Raw genomic sequence first — 22,554 nt, 5'->3', positions numbered from 1 at the left:
CTTCATGATCAAATATGATGGTGACAACACTAAACCCTCTTGATTCATGACCCTAAAAAGGTGTGATCTTGTGAGGAGGTGTGAGTTCAGAGGATGGCCAACAGATATATTTATCACAATTACTGATTTGCTATTATTTTCACCTTTTTGCTCATATTTCAAAAGGAATACAGAACAGACCAGTTTGTATCTTAATAAGATAATAAGAAATAAGATTTGTATCACTGATTGCAATTATTTGTTTTGTATAGAATACTTATATTTTAGAGTTTAGAGCAAATATTACTTCTACAGTGGGAAAAAAAACAGTCTAGCACACATTTCCAGATTGAGTGAAAATGCATGAGGACCACACTGTGTTCTGCGTGAACATTTAACATGAATTTAAACATATAAGTGATATTCTGAAACTCCTTGTTCAAGCAGATTTGATCCCTGGACGATCACAACAATAGTTTATCGCCCATACACAAAAATGCCTAAATTCTTGATCAAATGCTGGGACATACTTCTTAAAAGGAGGCATTTGCCTTTAAGAGGAATATATGGTTATCAAAATTCTTATGTACTCTTTCATGTGTGATGTAATAATTTCTCTATATCCATACACTTTCTGTTACCTGCTGTTAGAATGACAGTGATATTGGATCTAGTTTCATCAGGCAGCATACTGAAGCATCTTTGAAGTTGTTTTGAGGAAACGCCCATTGAGTGTTCATGAGTGCTAATGGCTCTTCATTGATAAACTTTTGTTGGGGCAGAGGTGGGCCAAGTATTGATTAGGACTCTACAAAAGGTTCACTGAAAGCACTCAGAGTGGTTTACATTAAGAGGTCAGTAGAGAGAAACAGCTGCTGATAAGGAGAGGGTGGGAAGGTTTCGGTTTTGAATTCCTCATTTGCTTTCTCCCGTGGGAAATATTTGATATACTGAAAGAGATCATGCAAATTAAGGGATCAGAAAGTCAAACTGCTGAATATGATGTTTTCCTGAGAAACATTACTGTGATCTCTCACTTCCCTAGTCGATATGGGAATAAAACAGAAGCAAAAACATTTAAAATATCTTTAATCATTGGATAAGCTTGTATAATTTACATACTGCATAATATACTTCTCCACATCAATGAACATAATCAGGTATTTATTGAACATTTCCACTTTACAAAGAAAAAAATAACATTTTTCTCTGGGCACATTGCATAACAAAATAATAAAAATGCATCGTACCATGAAAATGAAAACTGTTCCACTCACTCAAGCGAGATATCGATTCGACTGATCCAGTGTACTGCAGTCGGTCTCAGTGGCTTTTATCTTCCAAACTTCTTTCCTTTGTGTTCTCTAAGTTAAATTGTGGACCCTGTTCAGAGCCCAGTGTGCACTCAGTGGGGTTTATTTCAATTCACTCTTTTGAGCAGTTTAAGATGTGAACAAAAACACACGCACACACACACACACAGGGATAAAGTATAAATAAGATTCAGGGAAAGGAAATGCTTAATGGCTCTCTTGGAGGAGCTGTCAGGTACTTAGAGACCCACGTCAGTCCTGGGCTAAATTGTGCTTGTGTGTTTGTTTATGTGTAAGAGGAAGGAAGAAAACAGCAGGACACCGGGAGTGGAAGTTTCCTTTTTAGCTGCATGCTGCGCTGCTCAGCTCACTGTTTCTACCTCTACTCTGCCTCCTGGGAGACACAAACAGTCTGTCTTTAAGCTTCTCAAAAATGGCCAAAAACTTGCAGCCAAAAGGCTCTTGACAGCATTTCGGGTGGCTTACAGAGAGGGTATGAATACTGAGCAGAACAGCGGGGAGTAAAATCGACAGCAGCAGTGATTTCATGTACAGTGATGTAGTGTGCTGCAGTGAAAATGAAAAAGCTAATATCTCCAGGAACATAATTATCGTCTACAGCTGACACTGAATGGTCGACTTGAGTTTAACTGTGGCTTCTGATTTCTGCTTCAGACTCATAACACATTTGTTTAGCTTAGGACAAGAGAAATACGTACAATACCAGGAAAGCTTCACTGAGATTAAAAGTTTAGTGCTTTTTTAGCATGATTCATTCATATTCTCTCAGTCGGCCCATATGCCTTTTATCTAAAGCTAATACAGTAGATATTAAATCTTTTTGGAAGATCATAATGAAATTGGGTATGACACCCTAAGTGTTTATATGTTGTAACCAATGGCTCTGTTAATGTTTAAATAATGATTTACAAATACTTTACAGATTAATTATGCACATTAATAAGAACAAGTTTTAGGCTTGTGAGAGTGTGGAAGATCACATTGGTTGGTGTTTATCCTCTCTGGTAAAAATGCAGTTAAATGTGCGTAATCTATTAATCAGTGCTCATGGGTTTCTCACTCTGATAAGCCTTCAAGTCTCTAAGTTTAACTGATGAAATGTCATAATAATAAAAGGACGTAATCACTGAGTCTGCAGATATTGTAAATTTCCCCATTGTGGGACTAATAAAGGATTATCTTATAAATGTTAAGTCATGAATGAAAAGGTTTCAGCCATTAGTTAAAACATCTTCATAAAGGGTGAAAAATGTAACCAGAATTCAACACAAAATTACTTACAAAAGGTGTAAATCATAATTTTAACAGTATTCATCACCAGTCATGTCATCTCTTTTATCACACCAGCCATTATCCAAACAGCAGTGCTATACTGCTGCTGCTGCAGTAAACATTGTTTTATGTAGCCACTGGAGCTGAAGCCTGTTCGGTCTCATTGTCATGACAACCATGTGGATGTCCACTCATCTATGTAATCATGCTGTTTGTCTTGTGCCCAGAATAGCTGGAGGGTGCCTGGCACCTGAAGCCAAGGCAAACACATCACGCACTGGGCATCTGATAAATCCTGGACAGCATATAAAAGGGTAGAACAAAGGGATTTTAGGAAACTAGCCTGCTGTGTTGTGTTTACCTTCAAACCTTCTAAGAATTCTGTAAAGTGAGGAGAGGTGGCTTTTCTTTCAGCTTTGACTAAAAAGGTATTTTCCACAAGCTTGCCAGTTAGCGACACTTCCATTCTTACCCATACACAAAGCAGTTATCATCCCACTCTTTCAAAAACAATCAGACCACAAGCAATTCCTCCTGGCACCTAGACTGTCAGCACTCATTAAATCTTTGCCAAAGAGCTGTTAAAACAATGTTGATATTGCAATGTTAGACTGGATTTGCCCAGTGAAAACACATTAAGCCATCATGGGCTACCGTATATCTTCGGAAAGACACACTATAGCTATAGATGTAATGTGTTTTACAGGTTTGTTCCCAACACGAAAATGTGTATATGGTTCAGCTAATTTGGAAAGAAAACCACAAACTAGCAGAGCAGACAGTCTCTTTGGCATGCAATATAGCTTTACAGCCAACACATATGTTAAAAAGGGAAGGAGGTTTCAAATGACTTCATGTCTATACTGTGGCTGGATGATATACTGTGGCTGAAATACTCATCCAGTGACTGGTAGATGTTCCATTTGTATGTAGAGAGGGAAAAGACTGTTCCAACTCGACCAAGAGTTCACGGTCCAGTTTTAGCTCAGTTTTCCTTGCTGGTCTCCAGGACTGGCCTGTTTCTGTGGTGCCGGTTTTATGGTGCTGTTTCCAGTGAGAGGGCATTGTGTGTGCATGATGTGTGTGTTGGCACCAACTGAACATTTCCATCAAGCCAGCGTGGTGGTGGAAAGTAGGATGAAAAGAAAGGGAGGAGGAGGAGAGGAAACACTTCAGTGGCTCAAACAAATGGGAGATGCTGAGTTTAACATTAACAGTTTTACATTACTGTAGCTGCCTATAGAGTTTCTGAACAGTGAAATTCAACAGAAAGTGAATTAAGATGGACTGGCTATAGTTGCCTAAGTCGACATGTTGTAACAACTATTTGCATTATATTGATGCAAGCAGTGGCAGTTAACAACCACAGTCCATTAACTGACCATTTGCTAAACCCCTCCTGTATTAGAAATGGCAGCAGCCTGTCAGGCTTTGGATTTATCCACATGTTGAAGTGGTGTTCACAGGTCTGTGTAAGAGCTGGAGTGAGGCATGTGTTTAATCAATTCTTGTAAACTCAATCATTAGCATGTGCACCTAACTAGCCGAGTACCTAAAGTAGTTAGGCTACTTCCACAACAAAGAGATAGCTAATTGTTAAACTTGTGGGGCTAAAGGTTACATTAAAAAAAAAGCTGTGTTTCATCTTGCAATGTACTGGTCCTGGATGGTGTCAGAGTTTATGCTAACGTTAGCATAGTTACTATTCAGTATACCATCCAACAACTCCAGTCAACTTCATCTGAGCTACCATTACATTTGCCAAACACATCACTAAGTCCTCATCCTCAGAGGGCTTTAAGGACGAGGACTTAGCTAGCTAGCACAGATGATAATATCTGACAAGTGCAGTTACAATTTTAGATTTTGAAATTTAGAAAATCGATAGCTGTTGGCTAGAAATGCCAAAGGGAAAGGACTTAGCTAATGGTCAAATGGGTGGTTTAAAAAAAAATATGCAAGAATCACATGAATAAAAAACCCTCGGCCTACAACTTTTAGGGACTAAGGACAAGGACTGGGAATATATTTTTAGTACTGACTGAGAACTGAGTATCAAGAGCCATCAGCTGTTTTGGTATCCGTATCAAAGCTCATACAGTATATTGTGTTGGCACTAGTACTGAAAAGTTTCAAACAATTCCCAGCAGTAAAAGGACAGACTCAAGTGAAAGATGGGTACAGAAGTGCACGACGACACCACACAAGGGAAGTAAGACATTCTCTTTAAATGTCAGCTTTTCAGAAGGTCATATAAAAAGGTAGGAGAGGGTAAGCCAAGCCTTTTTTGGGGGGATAAAGTACACTGTAGCATTAAACATTTATGTACTGATTATGTAATATGTCCTCCATTTATTCAGTGTGTTTCTCTAACCCTGCAGCATTGACATGACTAACTGCAAACTAGTAGGAGGTTTAGTGACGCTGTGATGAATGAGCTGAAAACACTTGTAGAGCTTTGGGACTCATCTATTCTTATCCGAACCTGACAGGCCAGCTGTGCTCAGGCAGTCAGCATCTGTCTCTCTCTCTCTCTCTCTCACACGCAAACACACACACACCATCATCATCATCATCATCATCTCCCCTGTCAGTAGTCTTTCAAGCTCCTGAAGATCAGACAATATTCATTTACTGAGAAGAGGCTGCTTATGTGAGCCAGCAGAAAGGCTTTGAGAAATATTGCTTTTTTTTCTCTGATTGTGTCAGGTTGTCCACGCATTTCTCACGATTCAACCAATAAAGCTCTCAGTACAGGGCATGCAATATCCACCCAGCCAACGCAACACATTTACCACTCGACACTCAAGAGCACACAGACTGTTGGTCTAGCCATTTGTACACGCAAGCAGTGGCCAGGAGGAGGCAAAAAAAAAAAAAAAGAAAAGAAAAAAAATCAGTCAAAAACTCAGATTATCATAACGACAGTGCAGTTATCTCAGGAGGGAAATTACAGGCATATGTAGTAAAGGTTTACACCAATCAGGCACAACATCTGCTTTAAAAATGAACACAGATTACCATAACTTTAAAAAAACAAAACAAAAAATATTCAGCCACATTCAGGATTTGCCTACAATCAGTCACGACTAGTACCTGATGCACAGAGTAGCTGTATTGCGATTCAGTGACTATACAATATTGCAGATGGTTGATTAATCACTGAAGGTATTAGCTCCACAAAGACACAAATGTTAACAGTGGGTACATTATTTCTCAGATGGGGAAATGTTTACTAACTTCAGTGCTCTGTCCTCTATGTTCATATCATCTACTGTTTTTCAGGAGTGTTTGGGGAGAAACATGCTCACAGATTTGATGATAATACTTAATATTTAACTTTTGTTTTGTCTATAACCATTGGAGGTATTTAGTTACATTGTCCAAAAGTAAGGGTTTATACAATATATTTTATTAGAATTTGATGAAAGATTGTTAAGGGGGAAACTTTGGTTTTATACTATTACTACTACCTTAAATGCAGTACAGCAGGCTTTCTCAGTGCTATTGTTTGTTGAGTGAAAGTAGTGATGATTATAGAGTAGTGGTTCCCAACATAGGGGTAAGCACCCCCAAAGGATTCCAAGCAAAATGAAAAAGACATATGAAAGAAAAAAATCTGTTTAACAAAACACTGTCTTTTTAAAACGTTTTTGCCTTCAATAAATAAAAGGTCCAAGAAGGAAAATTCATCTGGTTGATCTGCTCTCAGTTTGTGACCACAATAAGGCGATAACCTGTAATGAGAGGCCACATTTGTTTCCTTTTAAGGGGTCACAAAACAAAATAACTGGGAAGTACTGTTGTAGAGGATCCACAAATGTTTGATAGGATATACAGTATAAAATAATTGTAGGGCAATCTTTATTGTTTTGGGCTCATAACAGGTATACAGTATTGTACTTTATTATTTTTTGGGTGAATAGGAGAGAGTCAAATCTTATATATACCACAGGTCAATCTGAAATCATGTTCCAGCTCTCTGGCAGATCACCTCACTGTGCTTTATTTCTAGGGGAAATCAAATCAAATCAAATCAGGGAATGCCAAGAAAGACCCTGAGAAAAACTATGACACAGGATTTTTAAATTGATTTTCCTAAGTTTGTGTGAGGCAGCCCAGTTTGGCTAACTATGGTCAAAATCCTGTAATGTGCATCCATCTTAATACTGACATCAATGTTTTATAGAAAGTTAGTGCAGTCACAGGAGGGAACAACAGAACAAAAAGGTTAATCTTTGTCTTTCAAACTCAGTGTCTTTCAACAAAGAAAGCCTCACTATGTGCATTTCACAACAGCAGTTCAGTCTTTTTCTAACCTTCAGTGATCTGGTCTTTGATGTTACAGCGGGAGTGATCAATAGTGAATTCAATCCCCTCTAGTATTATCTTTCTTACAAAAATGTCACATCTTCTTGCGACTGCACCCACCGCCAGTGCGCGTCGTACTCAAGATGCATTTTACCGTTCATTTTGCAAGTGTCCAAGTCAATTTTTCCATTTTTGTAATTTCCATTTTTGAGTTTGGGGCTCTGGTTGGTTCCCAGTTTCTCAGAGAGGCTAGGGCGATTAGGGCTGCCTGTTTGTGTGGCTGGTTTCTCCAGGATACCATTAACCTTGATGGACTGTGTCTGGATATTGTCTTTAGAAATGGGGCTTCCCTTGCCTGTCTCTCCAGCCTTGGTCCACACTGGAGCATCTTGCTTGGGGCCCTCAGACTTGGCTTGGGGAGAGCTGACAGGAATAGCTGGTTTCCCAGCTGCAGTCCCAGCAATCCCACCTTTCACCTCCATCCCATTTCCAGCCCCAAATCCATTCTCATTTACCCCAACCCGACTCCCACTCACAGGCCCAGTACCAGACCTCACCACTACCCCTACTCCTGTCCCTGCTGCTGTGACTGTGGTCCCAGGGCCTCCCCCTGTCCGGCCCCCAGCAATAGCCTCCGAAACCAGCGGTGCGGTGGAGCAGATCACTGACTCTGAGCTAGAGGGGCAGTACTCATCCATGTCGTCTGCCAGGGTGTCCAGGTAGCTGCCGATGGAGATGTTGTCCAGCTTGTCGTTAGGGTCCTGCAGGCTGCTCCAGGAGCCCCTCCAGGAGGTGTCGGGGCCCTCTCCCAGGCTGTACTGGCTGCTAGTCAGGCTACTGCACCGGCTGGTCAGCGTGCTGCGTTCCTCCAGCAGCCATTTCACTGCCTCAATACCTTCATGGACTGCAAGCAACTGCTGCAAGATCTTCACATCCACTGAGCGTAAGTGGGCCTGAGGAGAGAGAGGAAAAAAAAAGGAGATACGGATGAAATTACATGGAGACAGTAAAGTTGAATGTTAAGTTTTAACTTTTTATTTCACTCATGTTTGGATATTTTGCAAAGAAGTTATAAATGAGAACCAGACACACACACACAGAGAACCTGGGGAGCCACTAGGACTCTGCAGATATTTATTTTAAGCAGTCAGCTTTGGCTCTCGAGACGAGTGCAAACACCATTATAATGCTATTAAACCTTTGCAGATTACCATAATTGGAAGTAACATATAACAGAAGCTGGCCGGATGAGCATACAGCATGCTGCGACCAAAGTGGAAACAAATAAGGTAAAGGTAGTGGGAAACCACTTAGGAATAGAAACAGAAAGAAAGACAAAAAGAAGGTTTAGAGTAGAATACTGTAGTGGATTATGCTGTTTAAGTGTTGACAAGGAAAGATGACCAAAAGCAACACTGAAGGAGAGGCTGTTGAGATACAGACATACAGTGGAAAGTAAGTCACATTTCAAAAGAAAAATTCCTTGAGCATGGCTTTGAAAAGATGTTTAAATTCTCTGTAAACAGTGCAACATGTTTACTTATTCATGAAGTCATCTGGTAGAAATAAATAAAGTAATGATTAATCAGAAATAGCCACTGCTGTCTTCTACTGTGATGTGTGTGGGGGAGGTTGAAAAAGCTAAACAGTGAATAAGAAGAAAAAGACGACTGCAGTCATGGAAAATTCCTCCCCAGAATACATTAGCAGAGGTCTGTGGTGAAGTGCGAGGCCAAGAGGTGATATATGGCACTGACATTCAGAGCTCACCACCTCTTTGCAGATAACCAGTCTCTCTCTCTGTGCTCTGTTTACTTCACATATTTTTTCTTCATTACTTTTTCCTGTCTCACAAATTTATATTTTGCCTGAAATAGTCTAATTATAGCTACTTTCAGACAGGTTTCATTGTAGTGTAGTCCTATTGATGAATAGAAAATACAAGGAAGCATAAAAATATCTTAGCATCGATGGAAGAAATTATTTCGTAAAAGTGACAATACCAGACTTTTAAAAGTAAAAGTCCTCCATTCAAAATGTTACCTTGCTAGTATCATATGAACATTGTACTGTTAACAAAAATAAAAGTACTGAATGCCCCGTAGTGAGTGTTATACTATTATACATATTATTAGATTATTAAATAAGGTATAATACAAACCATGGTACATTTAACAGCATACCTGTATACCAGTTCTTACTGATTGTGATTTGTAATTTTACAGCAAAAACATATTTAAACATGTAGCATTTTGACCAGTGATGGGCAGAAATGCAAGGACCTTATGCTACTTAGACCTTTACTGACCTTTTAGCGTCTTTATACAGCTCTCTTAATTCCTACATAGGGTCCTTATGACCTTTTCTGGTCATGTCAATAACACAGTGGAGAGGAACATATTGATTTTTCAAACCTGCCGAGCTACTTAGCTCTCGGTCCTGCATAATATTAGCATCGGTAGTTACACTTCCAGCGGAGCGATGCATCATTGTAGCGTGTATGTTTTTTCTGCCATGATTGATCTGTATTGCTCAAAAACAAAGGCCTGACATTCCATCTACAAGGATGCCACCTTGTATGAACAGAGATGAATACCCTTCATACAACAGCTCTGTGTGTAGATGGGGGCAGACCTTTGTTTGAACCTGTCACCAGTCAGGACAGTGAGTGCCACGAGCTGCAGGGATAAAACCACTTTAGCACATTTAGTCCTCTCCAATTCAATAGCTTCTTTTCATCTCTCTCAGCATCAGGCCAACCGTGGTTAAACAAACCACACTGTAGGAAACAGATTTAGACGAGTGGTTACCAATCTGGATGTTAAAAAATCCCTAAAGATAAATCTGAGGAGTCACAAGATGATTAATGGGGAAACACAAAAAGAATGTGATACACAAATCATGTTCCCCTCCCAACTTTTCTGAATATTCTGCTTTTCTGCATACAATAAAGGGCACCTTCACTTGCTCAGGCCTCTAACAATCCTTCAATTATATAATCAAAGTCACTCTTTGTTCAAACTGTTCACATGTCCAGATTTAAGCCATGACCAGTTGTGATGAGGGATCAGAGATGCTCCTTTTTACAGGATCAAAAGCCAACTGTCATTACAGTCGATGACTGTGTAGACCTAATTCATTAGCTCAAACAATGTTACTTTCTAGCAGTGCCTTTAAACATTTAAACTGGTTGTTTATGTTACTTGTAAGAACACTGTGTTGACTTACATCAGGTCCATAGAGGCCTGCTCAAACCTAAACCATAACCACTACATGCCTAATCCCAAACCTTAACCTAAACACAAGTTTAATTTTAACCAAAAACCAAGTCTTAATCCAAAAATACATGATAATTAAGGTTGTGGCAACAAACTTTGACCTCGGAGAAGAGATGAGTCACCAAAATGTGGCTGAGATGTTTGTCCCCACACTGATTAATACAAGTATGCACACACAGAGAGAAAGCACACACACCAGCTGAGAAGCAGAAAAGACACCTGGGAAAGGAGATGAGGCAGAAAATTACAGCTTTTACAAAGGCAGTTATTTGCTGGAAAGTAAACGAATAAGCTGTGTGGTCTGAGTTCTGCTGATGCCAAATACACTGCTCTAACAACATATGATGAAGGGCAAAGAAATATAGAGGGTGAGGCAAAAAGGGAGACATAAAATGGCATGTAAGTATATACACACATCTGTAATGGTTATCCATCCATCCACCTCTACTGTAGATGAAATGCACAACATAAAAGCAGGGAGGAGAGCCAGATGAATAAGAGCAGAAGAACAACAACCACAGCTTTGCGTGTGCGTGCGTGTGACTGTAAACCCGCTGGCGTCCTGGCACACAGACATTTTGGGGTGGGGTTCAGGTTTGAGGTTTGAGGGCTTTCGGCTGGCAGAGACAGAGTGCCTAATGAGGGTGGCAGTAAAAGTAGCTCCCAAGCCTGTCAGTGCTGAGGTGGCACAATGCTAACGAAACCGAGCCGCTCGACCAGTCTGCGCTCACTCTGCTGCTGAGCTGGGCCTGAGCTACATCCTGTAAATTCATTGCTGCTTTCACAACTCAGTGTTTTGCCAATTCTTCTTTAGTGCAGATGCTGCATTTTACTTTACATGTGGAAAAAGGGATTATAATCTGTGAGTTAAAACATAAATTAATCAATTAAATAGCTGCTTTGATAAGCAATTGATCATTCCAGTTATCCTTTAAGAAAAAAAATGCTTCCAGTGATGCTGTTTTTTAAATCTTATTTGATATTAAACTGAAAATCTTTGGGTTTTGTGAAGTCAGGGTAACAGTACTTCTTCATCCTCTCATGTTGGACTGAGGGCAGACTGGATGCTGCAGTGACTCACTATTGCAAAGTGGCATTACGAGACAGGACAGGCTGGGGTGAGCTGGTTACCATGCTAACTTCAGTAGAGAAAAAGTGATAGAAACAGAGGCAGAGTTAGCATTCATGTTGCTTTCCGCCACTGCAGACAGCTCTTGGACAGTAAAAACTGGTAAAGTCACTTTGTCAAGTGACAAATGTAAATAAAAAACAAAATTTTTTGAATGCTTGTGGTCTTAACAATTCTTTATTTCTAAAATCAGTATTTTATAACACTGCAGATATTTTCTTACTAAATAAAATAAAAATAAATAAATAAATAAAAAATCTTAAAAATCTTCATGCTACTAAATAAGAACATGCAAATATGTCCTTTATGCAAATAAGATTTCACAATTTTTGCCAAGAATTAAAAACGCTGACATGCTCAGTTTGCATTCATGCCAACTGTGTCTTGTATTGTGTGTTATGCTGCAGTTCCTAGGAGAGTTTTAGTTCATCCCCATTTATTTTCATTACTTCCAAATTGATTGCAGCCTTTTAATTATGCAATGCAGTCAAACATACTCATTACCGAGAGGACTCTGTCAAATGAGAAAGGTCAAACTGGGGCCAAAAGGTTTTTTTTAAAAACAGGAGTGGGGGATGAAGGTCCAGCCTTGAGGAATGAAACACCATTAATCATCTTTTCTCATTTTTTTGGCCATCAGTACACAGCCAAACAGATTTCAGTTTTGCTACTTGGGAATGAGGCCAGGCACCCCCTGGCTGACCCACAGGATTCTGGAAAGCTCATTTTCCTGCCTTTTATATCTGGTACATAATAGCATATGTGTGTGCAATGCAAATACTATTCATCAAAGCAATCACATATTTAAAATCCACTGAGTGAGTGAGATTTCACTTGGCTCAGAACGTTTCTTCAAACGAACTGTTAATGCTTTATTTTATGGATCTGTGAATTCCAATTTATTTTCAAATAATCTCTTAAAATTTGACATTTGCTTCACATTAAAATGAATATCTTTTAACAGTCAATTTTTAGTGGATCTGCCATTTTTAGGCATGTTTGATTAAATTGTCAAATATTGTTTTCAAGATGGCACCGGTCACATCGGCTGCTAGTTACAGTAGCTCTGAATGTTTGTTTGTTTTTGTACTTTGTTGCGTTTTTTGCTCTTTTGTTACCAACCTCGGTCAGAAGTTTACGCCTATGGATATACAACTGGCAAGGTTAGTAATGTGTGTGTCTTTTATATTACATATTTTTTTGTTCTCACTGCTGCTGTAACAAGTGAATTTCCTACAAGTGGGATAAATAAAGTCTATTTTAACTGAAATGAACACCAACAGGAGAAGATGGCTGATGGTAACACTTGAGGGATGGGATGATTCATGTGGGAATTCAGCTGAAGGGGTGTTCAAATCCATGACTCTGACAGAACTATTTTTCTTCTTTTAAAAGTAGGAAGAACTTGCAGAGACCAAGACTGTGCGAGGACTCCCAAACTGCCCAGAAGTACATACAACAGCTTCATACGTTTACAGCGAGAATGTTTGATTGTTGGAAAATCCTCTGTCAAGAATATTTTGTTGGACTTTGTTTGATCGTAGTTTTCCTCGGATGTCTGTCCTGTCATTTGCGGTGCAGTGTTTTGAATCACATGTTTGGACCATGAGCCCTGGATTTCTCCAGGCAGAGATGGTGCTTGCATGAATACACCAGACACAAAACAGCTGCTGCAAAACTCTGACACATTTTTGATAACAAAGACTTAAGTGATTGTTATTTTTAAACATCAACAGATCATTGCTCTGCATACCAACACCAACCAAATCAAAAGCATGACTCTAGATGCTCTCTCTTCTCTGCTGTTTAAATGAGCAAGATGTTACAAAATGCAGCTCTGGATCCTGAGTATTTCTTTGTCAGCATTCCTTTTTTCAAATAATAGAGAACTGCAACCCTCTTGCTCTCAAGTTACTGCAACTAAAGTTACAGCAATAAGCACTACTACCAAAACGCTGAGGAAGCTCCACAAAGTTACCAAAAACTCATAAGGCAACACAAAATACATGGGCCAGCCAAAAAGAACAAAAAGAAGGGAAGCCACTCAGACCAACCCGCAAAGGGCCGTCGGATCTGGTGTCTCCCCTCTAACCTAAAACAACAGCAAAGCTAACTTAGCAGAAATAAAACTGCGAAAACAGGACTACTAGACCCATCAGAAAACCAAAAGAAACTCTAAAGTGTTAAGAGACAAACACTGCAGCTGCAGTGGCTGTCAAGTGGACGAGAGGGACAGCCAAACTCTCTGCCCCCTCTTTATAGATTCCCTCTCAATCAGACCAGATCAGACACACCTGAGGGAAGAGGACATCATGAGTCAAGATCATTTGCACATTACAACCAGCAGGGGGAGGAGTATGGAACATAGACTATTTAACTCCATATCTAAATGGATTAAATTGCTACAATGTGGGTCTTAGTATTGTAATTTTGGCCATCATTCTAATCTTCAATAATAACAATATTGTTGACTTGTTTACAACTAGTCTTTGGCTGACTGCTGGTATTTCTTACAGCCCTCTGTCTTCATTGTAGCAATGAACTCATTTATTATTTTGGTCTGTGACATGCTATCTCAACAATAAATGACTATGAAAATAAAACACAAGAAGCAATAAGGCAGAATTATCCTTTAAGCTTTATCTTAAATAGTTATAGTAGACTAGTTTTCTCTCATTAATGTGCTAAAATGCATCAAGAGGCTCCATATTGGGGGAATGTTATTGTAAGAATACAGTTTCTATCATGCTCTGACAAACCCAGTGTCTAAACACAGACATTCAAGGTATTCGTGATCCATAGTGATGACGTATGCACAGCTGAAGCCTGATCCGTGACGCAGGCTCTCCCATGTGGTGAAAACAGCTTCCCAATGTCACACAGCTACCTCTAACAGACTGCTGAATCACTGCGAGCAGGGACAGCACAAACACACACTTGTCCTCCCATACACCAGCAAAATAGACACAGTCTCCCTTTTTCTCTCTCATGTCCCCTGGTGTCGCTGTCTGTCGTTTCGCCTTCCCAGTCCAACTCAGGCTCTCTGTAGACATACGGCGCCCTTGCAGAGTCCCTCCAGTCTCTGTTAGACAGCAGAAGGTCGCCCCTGTCTCTCCATAAACCCCCAGCAGCTCCATCTGTCTGTGTTCACCTCTGAATGCTGCGTAAAATATCTGCTCATCCAGTTCTGTCACATTTTGTGTTGTCTGTATCTGTATTTGTCCCTCTATTTTGTTCTGTTTCTCCTTTTTAGACTACCCAGCAGACATGTTTTCGATGGAGGATTTCATTGCACAGTCCAAGTCAGACCAAATGAAGATAAAATGTTTCATGAAATTGCAACACAGACCAGAAAGAATTTTACCACATTTCAGTCCTGATTTGACCAAAACAATGCAAGTGGCTTCTTTTAGATTTGGCTCAACATTTTCACTTCACTTCTTAAGTGCTGGTGGTTCAGCAATTCAAAATACTGTCTGTGTAATGGCTGTAAGAGGACTGATAAAGGCCCAATCTCATCAGCTGCCGTTTTCTCTCGCTTTGTCCATCTATGTGCATGAAAAACTCACTGTTACAACATAAGCCACCACTCAATGTAATGTAAGAAGAAATGGGATTGTTAAATTTAGGAAACCTGATTGTGGTTTTCCTCCATGTGCAGTAGATAAATCCTAATGCTCCAGCCATCGTGAAATCTGAGAAGTCCATTCAGGTTCATTGGTAAGTTACATGCATCAAAACAAGACAGGGAGGAGATGAAACAAAGTAAACAAAATGTGGTGGAAGAAGAAAAGGAGCTTGGGTTATTTAGCAGTGATTTAATTAGACAGTCTTACACTGACGCTATCTGTGAGGAGATAGCCAGTGGCCAGACAGAGGAAGAGAGAAGATTAAATAGATTCCCTCCTGTTCAGCTCTGCGCTCAAAGCTGACTTTGCACTGACATTCATCTGCCCAGAGGTGGAAGACAGAGATAGAGAGTGACAGGGAAAAGCTACAGAGAGAGACAGAGAGATGTGGACAAAAAAAGGAGAATGACATGGCCAATAACACAATGTTCACCCTTTGATAGCTTAAAATACAGGTGCTGATCCTGAATAAAAGTATTCAAAGGGCTTGTGTGTGTGTGTGTGTGTGTGTATGTGTGTGTGTGTGTGTGTGTGTGAGTGTGTGGCAAACTGCCAGTCGTCTGTAGTTTTAAAGGAGTGTCTCTGTATCCAGTAAATCTGTTTAGATCAGTGGAGAGTGTGTCTTCCATCAGACAGCTGGAGACAAATGCAAAAGACAGAAGCTTTAAACCTATTCCCACAGAAATGAACAAGCAACACTAAAATCATTAATAACAGCATTTATCTGGCTTCAGCTCACACTGCTGTAAAATGTTCTCCACCACAATGAGCCATAAACACTGAGAGAGCAGGGTACATGGCGAATACTAAAGCCAGATGTCAGACAGCTCAGTCATCTTTATGTCTCTTTCTTTCTTTCGACACATTATTGAAAATAAGTACAATAAGTACTATAAATTGTGCATTAATTCTCAGTTTTATATCATTTTATACACTGTGTGAGGACCTCCCCTTGATCTCTGGCTATTTTCTGAAAATGTATACAGTAAATTACAACAGTTTCCTTTATTAGTTATGTTTTCCTCTGAAACATAAAGCATAAACATAAAGGGTTAAAAGCTAAAAGCTGGGACAGGCTTTTTGTCTGACTCCCACTTTGTAATTCAAGATGTTACATCAGTGTTTTCTACACAAATTTTTTGTAGTGTGAAGTTTACAAGAGATAAAGACATCTTGTTTGTTCCAGTCTAACATACAGTGTGAGGAGTTGTGGAAATGCAGCAATACATCCTGTTTTTCCTGACAGTTAACAAGAAGCAGAGCAACATTTCATTTCTGGTGGTGACACATTGACAATATGGCCCACACACATATCCTTGATCTTACAGCAGACAGAGGCTGCAGCCAACCATCACCATGCTGTGTGGTTACAGATACACCAGATTAACAGATGAATGAGGAACAGAAGGGCAACTACAACTCACAGACACACTCACGCAAATGTAAATATGACAGCGAAGTGAGAAAATGCAGCAGATATTAAACTGTTTGTAAACATCTTGTTTGTGCGTAGCTTATCAGCATGAGTGTGTTCAGAATCAGAATCAATCAAAATCAAAAAACATATCTAGAGCCAGATTAAGTTTGCATGTGAGCTTCTCCACTTACAGTCGCAGACACTGTACAAGCGTTACTGCACATCTTACTAAGCAGATTTCTGATGAAAGTGCAAAGCTCAGAACTCTTCTTGTGCACTCCCATTACACTACACCACTCTCACAGATGAATGAAACAACCACACACACACACCGGCTCTGTGCTAGAAGTTTCACTCCCTTCCAGTCAGGAAGTCGCCCTTTATCACTATCACTCCTCTCTCGATCCTCCCTTCTTTGCAGCAGAACTGATTAATTGCTAAAACTGTTAACAAATCAGTCTGGTCCTCTCCTCTCGACAGATTTATAGAAACTCTCTGGATGCTCCGTGAATCCAAACTGGCCACTTTGGTCAAATATACACTTTGAAACTGGCTGCCATCAATGTCTGGAAGTTATAGCAGTTCATTTCCCTATTAGTCCCATTTAACAGCATAATGATTTTATCCTTCCCTAGTGAAATGAATGGGCTGATGGGAAGGTTGGAGACCAAATATCAGCTTGTGTCTGCTCTGATTTAGATGAAACTGGGAGAGATTATGTCTCAAAATGGGTCCAAGGCCACAGGACTGCTGCTGAGTTCAGATACATTTCTACCTCTCGCATGGTATTTCATGAATCTAGCCATTATTTAGACACACTGAGTTCTCAAATGGACCTGCTTGCCTTCACGGCGCCTTCTGTGGTTGATGGGGGATTTTTATCGCAACTGTTAAGGCTCTGCCTCCACCTCTACCAGCTTGCTTAATTAATATGAGAAACACATTTTCACCATACAATGATTTTGCATTAAATAAAGTTTCAGTATGCTCACTATGGCTGCAACTAATGATTATTTTCATTATCGATTAATCTGTCCGGATCTATCAATTAATTAATCATTATGTACAAAGCATGTTAGAAAATGGTGAAAACAGGTCTATCCTAGTTTCCAAGAGTTAACAATGACTTCCCCAGATGTCTTGTTTTGACAGACCAAGAGAAGAATAAGGAAACCAGAAAATAAGTGGGAAATATTCACAATGTCAATTTGGCTCAGCAAATATTAATCGATTCAGTCATTTATCGATTATCAAAAGCATTGCCGATTTATTTTCTGTAGACTGACAAACTGATTCATTGACTAATCTTTGCAGCTGTAGTGCTGATGCATCTGGTTATGTATTGCAGTCAAGCAATAATGTAATATATGATGCACAGTTTTCCCCCCAGGAAGAAGTATTAATGTGACATACATGTGCAGTGGTCTGGTTAGTACCAAAGACAAAGGTTTTAATGTCAAGTACAAACTAAACCGAACTAAATTACACATATTTGCATAATGTAAATGCAAGAGTACGTGTTAAGAGGGCCAGATAGTGTTTATGGGCTCCACATTCCTAAATCTACTGCTAACAATGTTATTACATGAGGCATTCAGCTACAGCAGTCAGAGCACCACTTCCTCTTTAAGACTCCTGCTTCTAAAGTGCATTTAAATTGCCAGCAACCTACAATCCTGGAGTGAAGTAAGTTTCTATTTCAAACATGTGACCAAGCTGATAATGTGTTTTGGATGTAACCGATGTGTTTTGGACCAGCTCTGTGAGAAGACAGCTTGCTTTGTTTGAGGAGGTTGTTTGTGGCGATGCACGTGCTCTAATGTCACAACCACAGACTCTGTGCACGCCTGCATCTGCCGCAGGAATGTATGACATTTATGATCATAGAGGGGGGAAAAACAACTGCGGAGTGGTGCATTATTATTGTTACAGACCTCCACCACGTTTAGAGGAGGTGGGGTCCGAGTAAACAAGAAGACAGAGAGATGTTTGTATAATAGGGGGAAAAAAATCAACCACTGCTCAAAGGGAAATAATCTTCTGTCAAAACAAAGAACAGGCTTGGCTGAACATAAGAAAATATTTGACTGTGAGCGATTATATACAAATACATTACACCAAAATTAAGCCCAGTATGTATAGAAATAAAGTGATGCTGCAGATGATTAGAAACTAGAGATTTATATAGGTACTGTGATTAGAATGATAACCACCTGACCAGAGAAAGAGAGTGTAGACACCATATGAGAAAGGCCTTTGGTGCTCAACTCATTTCCTAGCAACCACAGCCATCTGCAGCTGTTGGCATGGTGAGAAGCAGCTAGAATTACTGAATGAGAAGAGTATGAAGAGTCTTCATGTTTTATCACTCAAGACGATTCAAATTACAAAGATCACTTTTGCATTTGTAAAGAACATCTGTTTAGATACAACCAAAAATAATGAAAGTGATGCATGTAACACTTTTGTAGATTTATAGATATCTTAATCTATTTAGACTGAGGCACAATGACAGTTTCTAAAAAAGCCAAACCATTAAGTCAGCAGTCAGTATTATTGGTTAGTAGGTCATCACAGATATATCAGTGTTAGCATATATTTTGGATGTTGAGTGAAAAGGAATTGCGGTAAAGAAATATTCAAAAAATTTGTCCAAAGTCATTTAAAAACAGTGACGCTCTTACATGCTTTGTCCACCAGAGAGAGCTCTGGTGGACAGAGAGTGACACGTTTACTTTTCGACTACAAATATTACACCTCTGTAGTGACTAGATTTAAGGGATCCTGTCAAAAACGATTGGTCATGTTGAGTATTAATGCACAACGATGAAGTCTAAAATATCAATATTGTTATTAGGATCAATAACCCAGTATTGGTCAGGCACTCTTCACTACTGGCATAATGGTGACATATGTATTAACTCATGCGTTAACATATAAGTTAGTAGAGAACTGTACCAAAGTCCTGGTAGACTGTTATGCTGACACGTGAGTGAAAAGTACCTATCAATAATATACTAATAACTAATAAACAACATGGCGTTGAGTTGTGTGTTAAATTTAAGTAGTTCATTAGCTATGGTAAGGTAAGTATAGTTATAATGTATAAACCCAACCCCATTAATAGGAAATAACTTAACAAATGAACATTGGTCAGTGAGAGGCGGTCCTACAGAGACAATGTTAAGAGAATGTAAAGCCACAGGAACAGATTTAAAATTCTTTGCATTTTTTGTATCACTGCCTCTGAAACCATGCTTTTCTGGGCATTTTACAAGAATCGTCCAGTGTCTGGCCTGTAAACCTGGTCAGGAAAAAAGGTTTGACTACGTCCCTTTAGAGACGAGAACTATTGAGTCTCTATTGTCGGCAGATGTTCAGTGATGCTTTAAGGTTTTACATTTTGCACATTAATTGAACAGCGAATTCTGAGATCTTTATCAACTTGGTCATGGTTAACATGAAAAGCCCTATAGTCATCTGATAAAAAAAACATACTCTATCCTTACTTAAGGAGCACCTGAAAGACCAATCTGTCTATACAGAAGGGGGATTAACCCCACAGTTGATGATCAGTACTAAATAACATAAGGAAAAATTAATCCTCATGTTATTCAGTACTGTATTGTTTTTCACTGATAAGGAGTTTCATAACTGGCTGTGCTCTATGTATGCACAGTTTTCTCTATGCCTGAGTCACGATAAACTGATCTGCTGCTAAATGTTTTAGTATGAACAACAACAGTGTCCAGTGGAGCAGAGACATGTCTCAAATTCACAACCTTAGTTAAGCATCAATGCGATAGCTCAATACTATGGTGACTTCGGTGAATGCCACATCCTGGAAAACAAGAAGCTGTCACACGTCCAACAGCCAGTGCCACCACGCGCGCGCGCACGGACACACGCCGCGCGCGCGCACACACACACACACACACACACACATGCAGTCGACTAAAGCAATCTTACCATCTCCATCTTCAGTTTCCTGATCTTTTCATCCAAACTCTTCTTCCCCGTCTCCTTGCCGGTGTCGTGCGCGGCAGGCCAGCTTGGTGTCTCCGCGGACAGAGGACGCTTCTTCCCGCATCCACCTGAGCAAACCCTCGGGGGTCTTCCGGCCGATCTTCATCTCTATGTCTTTCAGATCTGGGACGGTCTCGGTGGCAGTGCCTTCATCCATCGTGTCCGTGTGTTTACAAGGGAAAGATCCGCAGGACAGAGATCGCGTCCTTTACGTTTCTTGGGAAATTGTTGCCTGTCGAGCCACGAGAGTCACTTCCTATAGGATTGTATGGCATCCTATGCGACTCCAGCTGAGTTGGACTGCGCCAGGAGAGAAAAACAGTCTGACAGAATCAACACAACGTGGTTATTCCAGCAGATGAATGCCACTGCCTTTTTATTTTAGCTGTATCATCATCTTGTGTCAAAATGATTAAGCCGCTGTTAACTAAAACAAACTAGTGATCAAGTGAAAGCAGAGAAAAATCTTCTAATTTGCTGATTTTTCCCCGTGGCTTGTTGATTGGTTCCTCTACAGCGGTAAACACAGTCTGATCTCCAGAGTCCAGTGTCTCTGTGTGTGTCGGTGGGGCTGCTGTGTCTTGCTGGAGATCCCTACACTGAGCTACATTGCGCAGATTCCACCTGCATGATGACAGCGACCAACAACCGCAGAGTGGGAGAGAGGAGACCCCAGACCGTCAAGTCAGCTAGAATGACATCAGACAGCGTCCGGTTGGGATTTCCAAAATAAAATACGCATAAAAGGAACTCGTTGATTCTGAGTAGTGAACTACCAAAATAAAATTAACAACAACCTTTCTGTCTGAACCTAAAGTATTTCCTCACAGTTCTGAACAGTATCATGGCTAGGTTCATTCTACTCTATTTCCAGTGATATAATTTTAACTGAAAGATGTAAGAGAAATTTGAAGTAGAGTAGAATATTGACCATAAGTAGCTCCTCCATCCTCCATCTTGTGGTCTGGGTCTTGAAGAGGGACCCTGTCTCAATCTATTAGTTTTATGCTGCTCAAGTACTTTTTTTTTTTTTTTAAATCAAACTGCTTCAGTTTTTCTGTGTGTCAAGTAACTGACACTTGGACAAAGTAGTGTTATTTCATCATAAAATAGCTAAAATCAGAAAACCAAACCCGGTTGCTTTCAGCAGCAGTCTTAGCAACTCAAATTATCATTTCACTGAGAAGTCATTTTGGTGTGGCAAAGCCCCTCTGGGTGACACGGATGAAGAGTCTCATCAACATAATGAAGTACGACAGCTGTCTATGTTACTAAAGACTATCACTTTACTCTTAATACACTCAGACACACTCACACCCTGCAGCTCTGCATGACAAATGTCTCCCAGCCTACTGAGTCCAGGCAGATTTTTCCTCAACAGGCTTGGACCTCCTCATGTGGAACTACAGAGGCTGTGGCTGCTTTAATACATCAGGTCAGAGCTTGTGGTTATGAGACTGGTGGGCTGACGCATCGTATTGGCAATGTTTTGGAGTAATGGAGATTAAATTCAATAAGGTGTGTGCTGAGCATAATTTTCCCTTGACGTTTTCCCAATGGTTTCCAGGGAGGAAGGCATTTTACAAATTTGCCCACAAATCTATCTGGAGATCATTTTATTCCCAAGTGCTAAGTAATGAAGACATATGGCTAACAAGGTTTTTAAACATCCCAATTATTTATGATGGAAGAATACCATTAGTCATCATTTTTGGTAAATTTGCTCCGCTACAGTGTCCTGAAAACGTTGCATCCTTTTTTTTGTCTCTCACACACAAGAGAAACAACAAAGAGACATTCACTGGTGTAATTTGCAGTCAGAGAATGCCTCCAGAGAGCTGAAGAGATGCTTTTCACAGTGAGTGCTCAACTCAGGGTGCCAGAGAGAAGCTGAGTAAGAAAGGAAATACAGTCGTAGTCAACAGTGATGAAGTGGCTTAGAAAAGCAGAAGAGTTTTTAGCTGTAAGCACTAATTGAATGTACCAGTGTGTTCAGGGGAATAAGAGGGACGAGGAGGGAGTCTGCAGTAAAAGGGGGATGGACATTTGTATTAAATAACAATAGCTTAAAAGCAGAGTCAGGATCTGAGGTGGATTAAGGCTGTCTAATGCTTTCTGATATGACATGAAGCCTGGATGTCAGAGTGTGGCCACTTCTCTTCAGTTTGGGGGGGGGGGG

At 40.0% G+C, this 22,554-nt stretch overlaps 1 protein-coding gene across 1 annotated transcript; it reads right to left on the bottom strand.

Moving 5' to 3' along the window:
* Positions 1-1,051: 1,051 nt before the first annotated feature.
* On the bottom strand, positions 1,052-22,548 carry lurap1 (leucine rich adaptor protein 1). The gene is given in 3 exon segments (XM_018696350.2): positions 1,052-7,849; positions 20,319-20,397; positions 20,399-22,548. Coding segments are annotated over 3 exon segments (1,083 nt in total). The 5' UTR covers positions 20,533-22,548; the 3' UTR covers positions 1,052-6,979.
* Between the last annotated feature and the right edge of the window lie 6 nt (positions 22,549-22,554).

The sequence above is a fragment of the Lates calcarifer genome, linkage group LG17 (genome assembly GCF_001640805.2).
Source record: "Lates calcarifer isolate ASB-BC8 linkage group LG17, TLL_Latcal_v3, whole genome shotgun sequence".
Classification (NCBI taxonomy): Eukaryota; Metazoa; Chordata; class Actinopteri; family Centropomidae; genus Lates; species Lates calcarifer.
The sequence above is the reverse complement of the archived record's forward strand: the minus strand, read 5'-3'. Positions and strand labels throughout refer to the sequence as shown.